The 16,351-nt window shown below is 49.7% G+C and overlaps 1 protein-coding gene across 1 annotated transcript in view; it reads right to left on the bottom strand.

Moving 5' to 3' along the window:
- Positions 1 to 16,351, bottom strand: part of LOC119448801 (acid-sensing ion channel 4-A) — a 68,895-nt gene that overhangs the window by 28,912 nt on the left and 23,632 nt on the right. The window contains exons 3-4 of the mRNA XM_037712015.2: positions 6,265 to 6,383; positions 445 to 605 (exon numbers count right to left, since the gene is read on the bottom strand). Of these exons, the coding sequence (XP_037567943.1) occupies positions 445 to 605; positions 6,265 to 6,383 (280 nt within the window). The remainder of the gene's footprint in view (positions 1 to 444; positions 606 to 6,264; positions 6,384 to 16,351) is intronic.

Below are 16,351 nucleotides of genomic sequence, written 5' to 3'. Positions count from 1 at the left end.
GCACGAGTAACCAGGGGGAGGGTGGTAACCTCGCCAAGCGGTAACCTCGCCAAGCGTCACCTAGCAACGCGTCGCACCAGCTGTGCGAGGTGTTGCTAGGCAACGCGTGGTGACGTCATCACCAGGCGCAGTTTTTTTTTTTTTTTTGTTCAAACAACGCGGCCTAACCAAGAGCTTAAACAGCTCTGCTGTTAAAACGTAGTTTTTTTTTTTTTTCACTACGGCGCAGTCAACTCTTTCGGTGCGACCTAAGCCTCAGGATAGAAGTTATGAAACTTACGACTATCGGTTGAATTCAGCCGTACACTTAGAAAAACCTGCTCTGTCCACGAGATGACCCGCCTATACAAGCGTTCTTGCAAAATAAAAAAAGCAACATTTATAAGTAATGAATTTTGAACTCAATTTTAAACTGTACTCCCGTCCACAAACGCCATCAAATACCTGTCTCAGGCCGATGTATGTGATGTAACCAGGCTGGGCAAAGACGGAGTCGCCGCATGGGTCCGCCCTGAAGCCGCGTCCGTGCACCATGACCAAGAAACCCATCGCAGTGCTGGTAGGCAGGTACTCCTGTGGCTGTACGTCTAGCGTAAGCGTCAGGCCTGCGTCATTCCAATCACTTCGTATCACTTGCAATCTCTTGCTTCACTTTGCCGCATTGATATCCTGATACAAAACAGGCATATTTTGTAATAAAATAACAGGCCATAGAACATGTTGGTGGAGCAGATTATAGGGTACGAAGTGAGAACGTAGGTTGAAAAATCAAAGCCCGTTTCTTAAAGTAGGATGGTTGAACGCGAAGCTTTCCCCCATGCAAACTAAATCAAAGTCCAAAGCCAACGACCACGCAATGAACCCAAGCAATGCGGAGCGACCCGATGCGATGCTTGTGTCATTGGATCGTTTGTTTAGGATTGTATTTTAGTGCCTATTTATATCAGAGGCTTCGGCAACAGCTGCGGCACCAATTTCCTGGGGTACCAGCGGCCATCCTCTGCGACTCCAAGGCAGCCCTCCTCGGCCTGCAGAGGCCAGAAAGCGCCAGCCTTGGAGTCGCACTGCTGTCTACCCGGCTGACAGCGCTGCAGGACGCAGGCCACCCGGTGTCCCTGCACTGGATCCCCGCCCACGTAGGGATCCCGGGCAACGAGGCAGCCGACACCCTGGCGAAGGACGCCCACCACACCACTGTGCCCCTCAGTCGGGCCGTGACGGAGGGCGACTTCACTGGACTGAGGCTGCGGCGACACCTGGCGACCCACCACCCAGACAAACGGGTGGCACTGGGATGCCCCCCACGACCACTCCCCCAGCGAGGCCTGGCTCGCAGGGAGACCTCGCTCCTTCTCCGGCTCCGCATCGGCTGCAGCTGGACGGCAGCACGCAGCTACCGACTGGGACGAGCGACGTCCCCGGCCTGCAGCTCCTGCGGGGAGCCGGAGACGATCGAACATCTCCTGCTGGCCTGCCCGGCGTACCTCCAGCAGCGGGGCCCACTCCTGCAGGAGTTCCGCCGCCTGGGCCTCCCCTCTGGCAAGGAGGAAGATCTCCTCTTCCCCGGCCGACACCACCTTTCTGCACTTCGAGGCGTCGTGGAGTTCCTTGACTCGTCAGGGCTCTCCGCACGCCTCTAAGGACATTTCTACAAGCGGGAAGGCCTCACGGCCTCCAACCCCACCCCAGGCCTGACCGGCCTGGCACAACACCCCTGCAGACTCTGCAGCACACCAAGGCCTTCCATCTCGGCCTGATACGTGCCGCCTATGCCTGCCGGTTTTGCTTCGCCCAGCCATGGCGACTCCACTCTATCCCTTCTTTCGCTCCCACCTACCCCTCCCCGTTGGCGCTGAGCCGTGCTCCCTCAAGGGCTGCAGAAGATAGCGCCAACCTTTCCCTTTCCCTCAAGAACCACTTATCATCATCATCGGCAACAGTCACCAACGCCGCACGCATTTTGAGCGAACGCGGGCAAAACGCCGACGTCGTCGACAACAGTTCTGCGTGTTGCCGGTGCTGCTGCATGTCCAAGTTTATACAGCTGATAAAGCTAATATCATTACTCCGTATAGCTCTCTACCAATTTGCTATCGCAATTGATGCTTCGCCTTTCAGGTGAAACTGCGACAACTTTTTTAACAGCGGCGCTGTTTAAGCCGACCGTCAGGCCGTGGAGCGTGTACAAAAAACCTCGCTGAACGATGGCGTCACCGCGCGTTGCCTAGCAACCACTTGTGGAGCCGCGTGTCATTCGCCTCCTCTCCGTGCTGTGCACATGTTTCCTTGACCATAGCCTCCTCTATACTTTTCAAAGTTATAGAGGAGGCTATGCCTTGACATGAGACATTAAGCAGAGGGAAGGAGAGCATGCGCGCGGCGCGCGCTATGCTCTGGAGAGAGAAAGATGAAATGAAGCGAGAGAGAGAGAGAAAGAAATTGTAGCAGCACCAACGAGGCAACGCGCAAAGCTGCTACCGATTCCGTCCTCGTTTCCCCATTTCCCCGCGTTCGCGCCGAACGCCCGCGGTGTCCGTGACTGCAGCAGGCGCCCCTGGCGGCGGCTCGGCAGGTTTCGACCAGCCACGCCTCGGCAAGTACGGAGGCGCGGCTTGGCCGTGACGTCATCGGGGAGATAAAGCTCGGAGCCACGGCGACGGCGGCAGAACTCTCGTTGACTCTGTGGCGAGTACATGTAGCCTTGACATGGGACGACCAATGATCCGGACACCCGAAGAAGCCGCTCATCTTGAAGCGCGTCCCATTTCCTAGCAAAACTTAGCCAAGCCTAGTAAAGCCTGGCAGAAGCTAGGTCGATCACCAGATCCACTGTTTACTCCGGCCTTGCAGCACTAGTGCAAGCTGCCCAGGTTTTCTTTTTTTTTTTTAACGTTGAAGTTGAATCAAAACACATTTCGTTAGGCTGCATAGCCTTTATTTTAGATCATGTAGCCGTTGATTACACGCCCACTTTCACGGAATGCATGCCGTTTCGGATACAGGGGATCGGCCTTACGGGCAGGATCGCGCTCGTGCTTACGTTCGCGTACGGCAGCTTCTTCTGCCGTGCGCTGCACCCGCGGCCTACCCATGGTGACGGCGGGGAATGCATTGCAAGACACGCGTAATGCAATGCAGATATATACAGTTCGTCTGGGTAGCGTGGCGTTGCAGTTCCCATTGTTCTTACCGGTGCAACGGCCAATGTAAACTTTGGTGTTCTACGATTGTGTGCGCAGATGCGCAGATTGTTCTATTGTGTGCGCAGTTGTGCAGATAGGTCAGTTGTGTAAGTTGGCTTTCCTGCAGTGCGTTTTTGACGCTCACTGACGCATCACTGAGACATAAAAAACGTCGTTTTATTAAAATAGAGGAGCTACGTGCTGTCCGAACACTCCTCTCCAGCAGCTGAACGCGCGAGAGCAGTCCCTTGCTGACTAGCCGTTGCTGAGGAAATGTGTTTAAAGCGAAGCTTTATTGGATAGGCGAAATTGCCTGTCCACTCAGAACTATCATCATCAGCATTGGCTCGAGCGTCATCGTCTTTTCCGCAGCTGGCTCGTTGGCTCGTATACTCGTGCTCGGCACGTGCTCGTGCCACTGCTCCCGCGTTCATCGTCGTCGTCTGCTTCCACAGCTGGCTGCGTGGTCGCTAATAATTCCAGCGTGAAATTTCACTTCTCTTCTGTCATCATAATGGGGAGGCCGCGTATGCGGGGGTATGAGCCATTGCTTAAGGGAGCATGAGCCATTCATTGTCTTACGTAACGGACAGATTTAATTTTGAAGCAATTTACTTTCGAAGAATCCAGAGTGGCAATTGCGGGCGAATGCTGCGACCACACTAGCCGAGAAAACTCGTGATATCGAACGCAAGCGACAACGGCGGATTTCGGGCATACAGTCAGTGACATCGTCCTCTCGGTCGCACACGAACGTGTGTGGAACCTCATAATAGAGAAATACTTTAATGAACGCTCGGGATTAAGCCAGTTATATGAACACCGGGGCCACACGTTTCAGCTTCGCTGGTTAACCATCTTCACGGAGTGGAAGGGCCGACGAAATTTACTCACTTTTGCCATGATGCGATGTGCCATGTGAGGCAATAATAATGCTGAACCCCCTCGGAGAGTATGAACAATGACGCACAACAACGCCTCATGCAAACACGTCTCCCGCTGTGTTCTGTGGACTACGTAGACAAACAGCAGTGGTGAACACAAGGTAACGTTTACTATCAACTCAGCACTCTGGTCTTGCACTAAACGCTGAACAAATTACACGTTCGCCGCCAACATCACTGCTAATTATCGTCAATCAAAGCAAACAGCATACAAAGCTTCGCTTACATTGATTGTCACAGTGCGTGGGATCCCCATATTTCTTTATTTTGACTGAAGATGGACCAACGCCATCTAGTTACACCTGTTGTGGCGTACCGCAAGGCTGAGTACTATAGCTTTACACTGTTCAACCTGGTACTCGTGGGTCTTTCAGATTCGTTGCCGTAAACCGTACAACTTTCCTGATATGCGAACGACGTTTGCATATGCATGGGCTTCAGGAATGACACGTGTACAAGTCGGCGCACGACTCTAAAAGGTTTCAAATGTAGTAACAACCTGTCTAATTAAGAAATAACAACGGCTAAGGTTTCAGTTGAGAAGTGTGCACTCGTTGATTTTACTTTCAAAGCGATGGCCCTGTACGCCTTGCCGATCAATGGCCGAATTGTGCCAAACAGATGAACCCACCGATTTCTGTATATCAACGTTGATAGAGACCTGTCTTGGAGCCCTCACGTCTCGTACATGACAAAGCGTTTAGCCTTTATTCTGGACCATCTCGAGTTTCTAGGCGGGAAGTCCAGGGGCGCTACCGTACCACATCATTAGGACGGGAACAAACAGCGCTTGGACGACATGAAGTGAGTACGACAGGCAAGGCGCTGAACTAACAACCACTGGTCTATTGCGGGGAATGCAATATATACAATACACAGGTTCGGCGCAGAAGACCAACAAAAACACGGTATCTGCGTCAGGATAGGCATGAAATCATTCCATCACGTGCGTCGCCATAGCTAGCTGTCCCGTTTTTAAGAAATAGGTAACCCCACAGCTATGTAGAAAACAAAAATGGTACACTGACGCAGGAATTTCGATGTGATTGGATACATAACGCTCCGCAAATCTCACGTGTCCTTTGCTCTGTATATCTAATGCCTCTCAGCTCAGCAACGCTGAGCTGAGAGGCATTCATCATCATCATCATCATCATCATCATCAGCCTATATTTATGTCCACTGCAGGACGAAGGCCTCTCCCTGCGATCTCCAATTACCCCTGTCTTGCGCTAGCGTATTCCAACTTGCGCCTGCGAATTTCCTAACCTCATCATCCCACCTGACTTTCTGCCGTCCTCGACTGCGCTTCCCTTCTCTTGGTATCCATTCTGTAACCCTAATGGTCCACCGGTTATCCATCCTACGCATTACATGGCCTGCCCAGCTCCATTTCTTCCGCTTAATGTCAACTAGAATATCGTCTACCCCCGTTTGTTCTCTGATCCACACCGCTCTCTTCCTGTCTCTTAACGTTACTCCTAAGATTTTTCGTTCCATTGCTCTTTGTGCGGTCCTTAACTTGTTCTCGAGCTTCTTTGTTAACCTCAAAGTTTCTGCCCCGTATGTTAGCACCGGTAGAATACAATGATTGTACACTTTTCTTTTCAACGACAGTGGTAAGCTCCCAGTCAGGATTTGGCAATGCCTGCCGTATGCACTCCAACCTAGTTTTATTCTTCTGTAAATTTCTTTCTCATGATCAGGGTCCCCTGTGAGTAATTGACCTAGATAAACATATTCCTTTACAGATTCTAGAGGCTGACTGGCGATCCTGAATTCTTGTTCCCTTGCCAGGCTATTGAACATTATTTTTGTCTTCTGCATATTCATCTTCAACCCAATTCTTGCACTTTCTCGATGAAGGTCCTCAATCATGAGAGGCATTACATTGCATTAAAACAATGAACATATGCACATTGTTGTGATAGAGTGTAATGGAATGTCTCTCAGCTCAGGCCATATAACAGCCATGAGAGCCTTAGATGAGCCTTTGAGTACTTCTAGGTTTTTGTGAACCAAGCATAGATTTTTGGAGGCCTTCGACAAATCGATCAAACTCCCGAATTGAGTTTATCAAGAGGGGAGTATGGCTGCCATCGGATTTGCTGCGCAACTTACTGAATAGCTGCCCTTACCGGCATTCGGCGCCGAGACGGTGTGGTAGTTGAAGATGGAGGCATTGTGCTGCTCCTGCCCATGACAGTTGAGGCAGAAGCAGTTGCCATACCGGGAGTCCAGGCGCCTCCGGAACAACCTATATACCCAGCGACAACGAGACAGTCCTTATAGTGGTTTCTGCATCACGCTAAAATACAAATAAAAGATTCACGATGGCTGAGTAGAGAAATGTGCTCTGTGTAAACGTACGCAATAGTATTCCGTCCAGCATCACAAGTGATGAATCGAATTTTGCTAGAAATAACTTAAGGTTGTTAATGCACGGTCACAAAAAAGCACATGACCCATACTTTAAAATCCCTTATTAAAAATAGTATGTCATTTAAAACTCCCATGCTATTATTACACGGGATAACCTATTGAAAAACAATCCTCGGCCCTTCCACTCCGCGAAGGTGGTTAACCAGCGTAGTTGAACCGTGTGGCCCCGCTGTTTATCACTAGGTTAATACCGCTGGAATCATAAGCGGCAACGCAGCCAGCTGTGGAAGAAGACGACGACGACAAGCGCGGGAGCAGTGGGCCGAGCTTGTGCCGTGCACGAAAACGAGCGCAACCCAAGGGATTCCAACGAGTCAGCTTCCGAAGAAGACGACGACGCTCGACCCAATGCGGATGATGGTATTTTTCTGTAGGCAGGCGATCTTGCCTATAGCCATATGCGATTTCACCTCGGGTGAAAGCTTCGTTTGAAGACACTGCCCAAGCACTCCGTACAGAGGGTTAACCAGCCAAGCTGAAACGTGCGGCCTCGATGCGGCCGCGAAAACTACCTCTGGGGGGAAAGGGCGATGCCGACCTTGTCTAGCACCGCCGGTACCGTCAGCATTAGCCTTGGCTGCAGGATCTGCATCGAACGAGTATCCCTGCTGTGTACTGTGTGATAACCGTGACCACACCATAAAGGACTGCCACGACACATTGTCAGCCCACGAGATCAGACGCCGGCTTGCTGGAAAGAAATGTTGTTTTAAATGTGGCAAAGAGGGCAATGTAGCATGAATGTGCCGCCACGCCGCGTGGCTCAAGTGCAAGTTATGCTCGAAACGTCACCTTTCCGTACTTTGCGTCATATGGAACCAAGATCGCAACTACCCGTCTCCGGAGAGCAGTGGTCCACTTGTCCACCATGATCCAACGAAAAGTTTCAAGCCACCAGTGACAAGTGCTCCAGCTAATAGTGACACGTCTGCACCTGTCTTGATGCAAACGGCCACAGTATGGGCGTCCGGAAACCACGATTCCGTGTTAGTTCGACTAGTTCCTGACACCGGCAGCCAGAGAGCCTTTATTCGACGCGACCTGTCCAAAAGGCTCGACCTGCCTTCCCTCGAGACAGAAGACCTTTCTCTCTGGACGTTTGGCACTTCTAAGTGTTCCCACCCTTGCAGCTGTCGAAGCGTCAAGCTCGAACTTCATAGTCGGTTCGACTCCCGCAGCGTCAACGTAGAAGCGTTGGAGGTACCGGAAGTCTGCACCGTGAAGACTACAGTCATCGGACAAGATCTCCTCGCACAGTTGCGTGAACGCAAGATGTTTGTCGCAGATGAGAATCGACTGGGCGATCGGCCGATACCGACAATCAGTGTCCTTATAGGATCAGATTACTATTGGCGCATAGTGACCGGAAGAATAGAACGTCTCAGCAGCGATCTATGCGCAGTTGAGACGGTCTTCGGTTGGCTGGTGCAAGGCGTCTACCCAGTAAGGCCCGCCAATGCCTTGCCTAATTGCAACTCCAGCGCATCTGCCCTATTCCTAGGGTGTGAGCGGAATTGGCAAGCCACACATAACATTGCTGACCAGACGGAGATGTGGCAACTTGGTGCAATAGGCATCACCGACACCGAGAAGATACCAACAAACGTCGACTACCTCAGTCAGCCTCGTTCCAGCCCATGCTCGAAATTTAAGTCGACCCTGTTCGACCACGACGACACGCCACATCTAAACGAGTCGCCAACACGGTACACCAAGTTGGACCATTCGTTCAAAGTTCCCGGGTTTCGGCACCATAAATGTAAGGAACGAAGCGACTGCGCGTCCGCCGGTTGCGGTTTATTAAACCAACTGGTCAAAGGTGGCGCTAGCGCGAGCCTTCCCTCACGCGTTTTCTCCTCTTCGTCGTCTTCAGTTTTCATCCGTCCAGGTGCAACCAAATTAGGAAATATCACTAAGCTTCAACAAAGTCACTCCCTCACCAGAACAGGAATTGGCCTCCCTGGTTCAGTATACGGCCACTACCTCCCTTGTGACTCCTACCCCCGACCCTCAGTCCCCAGCAGCTCTGGAGCACCTGACGAAGGTGGCGGTCAGACCTGCGACGCGGCAGAGGGTGCTAAGCATCTGTGGGTCCGGACAGGCCGCCACTGGAATCTGAACCTGGCAACGTTAACACGTGCACCCTCTCGAGTGATACTAGCTTAGTAGGATTATTTGAGCAATTATCAGGCATTGCCGGAGATATTATCGGCCTTAGTGAGGTTAGAAGAACTAATGAGGCTTATGCAGTGCTGACCAGCTAACTGCCACGTCCTGCGCTACAGAGGTCTTCAGATAAGAAAAAATTCCGGGTAGGACTTCTGGTCCGTAAGAACATAGCGGGCAACATTGATGAATTCTACAGCATTAATGATAGCGTAGCAGTCGCCGTAATAAAGTCAAATAGGAGGTATACAATGAAGGTACTACAAGCCTCCGCCCAACCTGCAGTCATGGTGATGGAGAAATAAAAGTTTTATGAAGATTTTGAATTAGCAATGAGAAAGGTTCAAACTCAGTATACTGTAGTCATGGGCGACTTCAATGCGGAAGTGGGGAAAACGCAGGCTGGTGAGCAAGCAATTTGCAACTACGGCATTGATTCTAGGAACGCCAAGGGGGAGATGTTAGTAGAATTCGCGGAATCGAATAGGCTCCGAATAATGAATACCTTATTCAGGAAGTGCAGCAACAGGAAGTGGACCTGGAAAAGCCCTAATGGAGAAACAAGATATGAAATAGATTTCATACTCCCTGCCAATCCCAGCATAGTGCAGGATGTAGAAGTGTTAGATAGGGTAAAGTGCAGTGACCATTGGTCTTGGATTTCTCTCGATTTGAAGCGAGAAAGAGTAAAATTATTGAAGAAGAAACAGGCCAACCTCCACGCAGTAAGGGTTAAAGCAGACCAATTCAGGCAGGTGTGTGTGTGAAAACATTTTATTTAGAGAAGTCCTGAGGCTTGACTCTTTCAAGCCGAGGTGGGCCGTGCCCACGATGGCACCGTTAGGCCCAGCCCTTCAGCGGCATCGTGGGCCCTCTGGACAACCCATAGTTGATTTGAAACAATGGAATCTGGCGCTCGCAAACAAATATGCAGCTATAGAACAGGCAGATGAAGACAACATTGAGGTAATGAGTTAAACCATAACTAGGCTGACCTCAGAAGCAGAAATTGAAGGTGGAGGTAAGGCACCAAGGCAACCAGCCGGTAAGCGCTCCCAAGTAACAAAGGACCTAATAAAGAAACGACAAAGCATGAAAGTGGCAAACTCGATATATCAGATACAATTCCGTGAACTGTCAAAACTGATCAACAAGAAGAAAGTAAGGGATATTAGAAATTATAACGTGGAAAAGATTTCGGAAGCCGTAAAATATGGACGCAGAATGGAAATTAGTAAGAAGAGACCAAGCATAGGACAAGGCAAGATGTATGCACTGAAAGATAAGCAGAGTAATATCATCAGCCATTTCGATGACATAGTAAAAGCAGCGGAAGAATTCTATACTGAACTGTACAGTACCCAGAGTAGCCAAGCTACTTTCATTCGAAGTAGTGATGAGCAGGATACAGATGCTCCTTCTATAACAAGCGATGAAGTTAGAAGAGCCTTGGAAGACATGAACAGTGGAAAAGCTGCTGCAGAAGATGGAATACCAGTCGATTTAATCAAAGATAGAGGAGATATCATGCTTGAAAAGCTTGCGGCCCTTTATACGCAGTGCCTCACGTCTTCAAGTGTACCAGAAAGCTGGAAGAACGCCAACATTATACTAATTCATAAGAAGGGAGACGTTAAAGAATTGAATAAGTATAGACCCGTAATTTGCTTTCACTTTGGATAAAATATTCACCAAGATAATTTCCAATACAATCAATCAGGGCAACACTTGACTTCAGTCAACCAACAGAACAGGCTGGCTTCAGGAAGGGATATTCTATGATGGATCATATCTATGGCATAAATCGGTCAATCGAGAAATCTGGGGAGTACAATCAACCTATCTGGCTTTCATAGAATAAGAAGAGGCATTTGATTCCTCCACGTCATGATCTCCTATTCCACTGAAAATGGCAGGGTCGCGCTGACGCAATGCACCCGAGCAGGCCGTGGCAGGCTTCGTGGCCATTTCACGCGGTGACGGGTCTTCCGTCATGATGGGAATTTATGGCAGAGTCGTTCTTCGAAGTTCCAGGTTTTCAGGCGTACCCAGCACCTCCTCCAAATGGGACGACGTTTATTGGAGTCGTCGAGCGATAGCCGGAGACACAGCCGCAGCAACGATGGCTCGGCTGGACGGGCGAAATGGCCGCGCGACACGCGATGGCAAAGACGCTTTCTAGCGTGCCGATGTTGTTCTGGCTCCGAGGTACGCGATGGCGATGGAAATCTCGAGAGCCGTTCTTCTTCCTTACATGAGAGACATTTTTTTTGTCATGAACTTAGTAATATTCGCATCGCATTCGCATTCGCATTCATACCGGCGATGCGAGTCCTATTCACCGACGGCCTTACCGTGTGTCAGCTCCGGAGCATGCTGTCATCCAACAGGAAGTGGAGAAAATGCTGGGCAAAGGCATAATTGAACCCTCATGCAGTCCTTGGGCCTCTCCCGTCGTACTTGTGAAAAAGAAGGACAATAGCTGGAGATTCTGTGTAGACAACCGCCACCTCAACCAGATTACCAAGAAGGATGTGTATCCTCTCCCGCATATTGATGACGCACTGGACTGCTTGCACGGCGCCAGATATTTCTCGTCCATCGACCTGCGCTCAGGATACTGGAAAATCGCTGTGGACGACCAAGACCGCGAGAAGACCGCCTTCTTGACTCCTGATGGCCTCTATCAATTTAAAGTGATGCCTTTTGGCCTATGTAACGCCCGTGCTACTTTCGAGTGCATGATGGACTCTCTTCTTCGAGGCATCAAGTGGTCCATATGCCTTTGCTACCTGGACGATGTTATCGTTTTTTCGACTACGTTTGAAAACCATCTCACTCGCCTGTCCACCGTCCTTGATGTTTTTCGCCGTGCTCGTCTTCAGCTTAACTCGTCGAAATGTCGCTTTGGTTACCGTCAAATCTGCGTAATCGGCCACCTTGTTGACGCTGCAGGCGTGCAGCCAAACCCTGACAAAGTCCGTGCGGTTAGTCAGTTCCCTACTCCACGGTCGGCCAAGGATGTCCGCAGTTTTCTTGGCCTGTGCTTGTACTTCCGTCGTTTTGTCCAGAACTTCGCGGAAGTGGCCCGCCCTCTAATTGGCCTACTCAAGAAGGACGTCGTTTTCACTTGGGGTCGTGACCAAGCGGATGCCTTTTCATCGCTCGTTGCCATCCTAACGAACCCACCTGTTCTAGCACATTTCGACCCGTCAGCCAGCACGGACGTTCGTACCGATGCCAGTGGCCACAGTATAGGCGCCATCCTTGCACAACAGCAGCACGGCCTCCACCGCGTGGTCGCCTATGCAAGCCGCCTTCTGTCGCCATCGGAGTAAAATTACTCTATCAAAGAACGCGAGTGCTTAGCACTCGTCTGGGCCATCGCAAAATTCCGTCCGTACCTGTATGGCAGGCACTTTTCAGTTATTACAGACCACCATGCGCATTGCTGGCTTTCCTCGCTCAATGACCCCACTGGTCGCCTTGGCCGTTGGGCACTCCGCTTGCATGAGTACTCATTTTCTGTTTTCTACAAATCTGGACGGCTTCACCAAGACGCTTACTGCTTGTCACGATACCCGGTCGATCCCCCTGATACACTGGAAGATGAACCTGACACCTTTGTTCTGGCCATTACAGATTTCGTCCACATAGCTGACGAACAGCGCCGTGACTCATCTTTGCGGCCTATTATGGACGGTCTCAACTTACCACACCCTGACCCTTCCCTACGGATGTTTGTGCTCCACAATGACACCTTACACCGCTACAACGCCCGGCCTGACGGCGCTGAGCTCTTGCTTGTTGTTCCCGCACATCTTCGCACTACTGTTTTGCGCCAGCTTCACGATGCACCGACGGCCGGACACCTAGGCGTGTCATGCACGTATGATCGCATCCGTGGGCGCTTCTTTTGGCCTCGTCTCTACCGTTCTGTGCGACAGTACGTTGCGGCTTGTGACCTCTGCCAGCGACTAAAGACTCCTGCCCTACTGCCTTCTGGCAGCCTTCAGCCCCTCGACATCCCTGATGAACCATTTTTCCGGGTGGGACTCGATCTTCTAGGGCCTTTTCCCATGTCAACCACTGGCAATAGATGGGTTGCAGTGGCTACTGACTACGCAACGCGGTACGCTGTTACACGAGCACTTCCACCAGCTGTGCTACTGATGTAGCCGATTTCCTTCTTCACGACGTCATCCTGCGCCACGGTGCTCCTCGTCAGTTAATCACGGACCGCGGCTGCTGCTTCCTGTCTAAAGTAGTCGACGTCATTCTTCGTTCTTGCAAGACATATCACAAGTTCACCACTGCGTACCATCCACAGACAAACGGCCTTACTGAACGCCTCAACCGTACTCTCACAGATATGCTTGATATTTACGTGTCTGAGGACCACCGAGACTGAGACATTAACCTGCCTTTTGTGACCTTCGCCTACAACGCTTCTCGTCACGACACAGCTGGCTATTCACCTTTTTATCTACTGTTTGGCTACGACCCACCATTGCCTATATGGACACCATACTTCATGCTCACGCAGACACATCCTCTGCTTATGCTCGTGATGCTCTTGCCCTTGCTGACATCGCCCGTCAGGTTGCCCGCGATCGCTTGTCGGCTTCACAGGTCAATCAAAAATGTCTCTATGACCGCCGACACGGGAGGTGAACTTCCCTCCAGGATCGCTCGTCTTGCTGTGGTTCCCGTCACGTCACGTTGGCCTATGCGAAAAACTGCTCTCCCGTTATGCTGGCCCTTACCGCGTCGTACGCAAAGTCGCTAATGTGACCTATGAAATCGCTCCGCTAAATCCTACGTCGGCCTCTGCAACAATCGCGAGTGACATAGTCCATGTCTCGCGCCTTAAACCGTACCACTCTCGGCCCGGGCCCTAATTGCACCGGGACGGTGCTTCTGCCGCCGGCGGGTAATGTCACGAGCGGCGATCGTGTGGTCGGTGCTTGGACGATGACGACGACAACGGGTGGTTTTCTGGTGTGCACGCGCTCTCCTGAACGATTGCTGCAGCGTTGTGCGCCTTACCCTGTACATATATCCATTGTATATATAATCTCCCCGTAACAATATGCACACATATCCGTGCAATGTATGTACAGTTCTGTCCTCATCTGATTTCTCTGGTAATAAATAATAATCACCAAAGATGGTCGAACTTTTTCTGTTTGTCACGAATGCCTATTTATGCGTTCTTAATTTTCTTGCTCGTTATTGCACCCCTCGAAGTCGCTTAGCTTATAGTACAAAAACTAGCATTATATGTTTGGTGTATTCACTTCGATCATTTACAATGGGAACGACAAAGGAAATCTTTTATAACCTCGAACACCGGGAATACAGTGAATGGTGCACTCGCTCTCTTGACATAGATATACTACTGAAAAATGAGGTTCTTGCACAAATCACACAATTTTTCTCTGTGTTATAAAGCTGAAATATTTGCGAAATGAACTGATTTTGTATACCTTTTGGAGTAACAATTTTCCCATGATTAGCATCACCTCCTTCATTAATCTTTATTTTCGGATCGTCCTGTCGATCCTACAGTGCAGTCTATGTCAAAAGTACAGCAACTTTATCTTGTTACAATAGTACTCTCACTGCTTACCTTGAAGCCAGGTCGAGAAACGCTTTCCCGCAAAGGTGGCACCGTGAATCAACTTTTCAGGTTGTTCATAGTTTTCTTTTTAGGAATTGTCAATTGCTCTGGCACAACCCTATTAACCGAGAATTTTCGTTCGTCTTGAAAACTGCTGATACCTTTCACTTGCAGCTACTCGTGCCTAGTTACACCAGGTTAATTACTGAGTGGTACACCCCAATGTAAAGTAACTTTATTCTGTCGTCAGCGCCTAAAAACAACCTTGACTAATACTTCCTCCTATATAAATTGAACGGCTGGCTGTGCGTATATGTTTACACAGGTTAAATAGCATTTGGCCATAGAACGAGAGTGCCACCAGTCTCATTCTATGGCCTATGAAAGTCCGGTATTTGCAGTGCTACGTACGTAGCCGTGGTCGAGTGACGTAATCATTCTTTTTCTCGGCACAGGGCTCCCTTTTAATCCTGTAATCGTCAAGGCATTTATTTGTTTTCTATTCTCAACGTATGCACCAGTGTACCTTGTTGGTCAATTATATAATAGTGCATGATTAAAAAGGGCTTGAACACGCGACAACGGAAGAGACTGACCGCACAAAGCACTATGTGTTTTATTTCTTGTTGTGTCTTCTTTTCAATTCAATTTGATATCGATAATAAAGGGAACAATTGAACAACCAAAACACTCTGCACCTGTAGCCAAAATATGGTAATGCGTCCACATTAGAAGTGCAACCGTCCACACAAGGGTTGGGTCATGTACAGATATATATAGGTTTTTGTTATAAAAGAGTTTAGCTTCAACATCACTCTGTGTGTATTCATTAAAAGAGACGAGTAAAAGCACTGTGTAATCACTCATTTTCAAAGTTTGTCACTTACGCTTTTCCATTACATCCATTAAACAATTCACAACGCCACAAACCCCGTGTACGTTTATCGTACAGGTATCACTCTAAAAACCAACAAGTACTCTTCCTCTGCAGTTAGCCTACGTCTCGTGCGAGTCTCAAGGCGCACCCATGGCCGATACCAACGATGGCAGCTAGGAACCGACCCCCGATAAACCTAAATATCTTCGTCGCTTCGAAGGCATACTGAGCAGCTACTTGTTCGACAAGTCACGGCTGCGATCACCCATCCGCTATGAGCCCAGGGCTGACTACGTCTTTGTCGTGGGCTTTCCGAAGACAGGCACCACGTGGCTCCATTTCGTGCAGCAGCGCCTCATCAAGCACGCTAGCGAAACACAGGCACAGAGTGCCGCGGCGTGTGGGCCAGCGGTTTCCTTTCTGAAATACGCTGACGGTGACAAGATTCAGGCGCTGTCAAGGCCAAGGACGGTCATCAAGATGCATCTGCCTTACGAGAAAGTGCGCTTCTCGGAGCAAGCCAGGTACTTAAACATCTCGTTTAATTTTATGGGAATAATTTCGTTCTCGGTTCTCGACAGTGCCGTTCGTGGTAAGAGATTAGACGCTAGCTTTATCAGGGAAGCTGCGCAGGCGCACAATGAATAGGAAAAGCGCATATGAAGCGCCCGAATGTGGGTTTGAAAACGATGTAGGTGCGAATGCTGCATTTGCGAGGATTTTATTACTGCTGTTTGGCCGCGGCAGAACAAGAGTGCCTGGCAATAACCGAAACCTGGCACGAGAGTTAGAGCCCGAACTACGCCAACCATGTGCTTATCCGGTGTCCTACATCTACAGCGGCCATCTGGTTGATTTGAGAGGTCACGGACTAACAGCTGTGCCTACGTGCGCACCGTCAAATGCGGCACTAAATAAGAAGCCTTGTTGCAGATTGTGCAGCTATAGAGCCGCCTCCATGAAAAATTTTACCTCTAAAAATGCCGAGTCAGTGCACGTCAAAAAAAACTCGCGAGAGCTGGCGTTTTAACCCTTTAGGCCCTGACGTCCTATAAAAAGGACACGAAAAGAAATTGTTCTTAATCGTTACGCAAATGGCTAGCAAACTCAAAAAAGA

Source organism: Dermacentor silvarum, chromosome 4, assembly GCF_013339745.2.
Source record: "Dermacentor silvarum isolate Dsil-2018 chromosome 4, BIME_Dsil_1.4, whole genome shotgun sequence".
Lineage (NCBI taxonomy): Eukaryota > Metazoa > Arthropoda > Arachnida > Ixodida > Ixodidae > Dermacentor > Dermacentor silvarum.
This window is presented reverse-complemented; position numbering and strand designations above follow the sequence as displayed.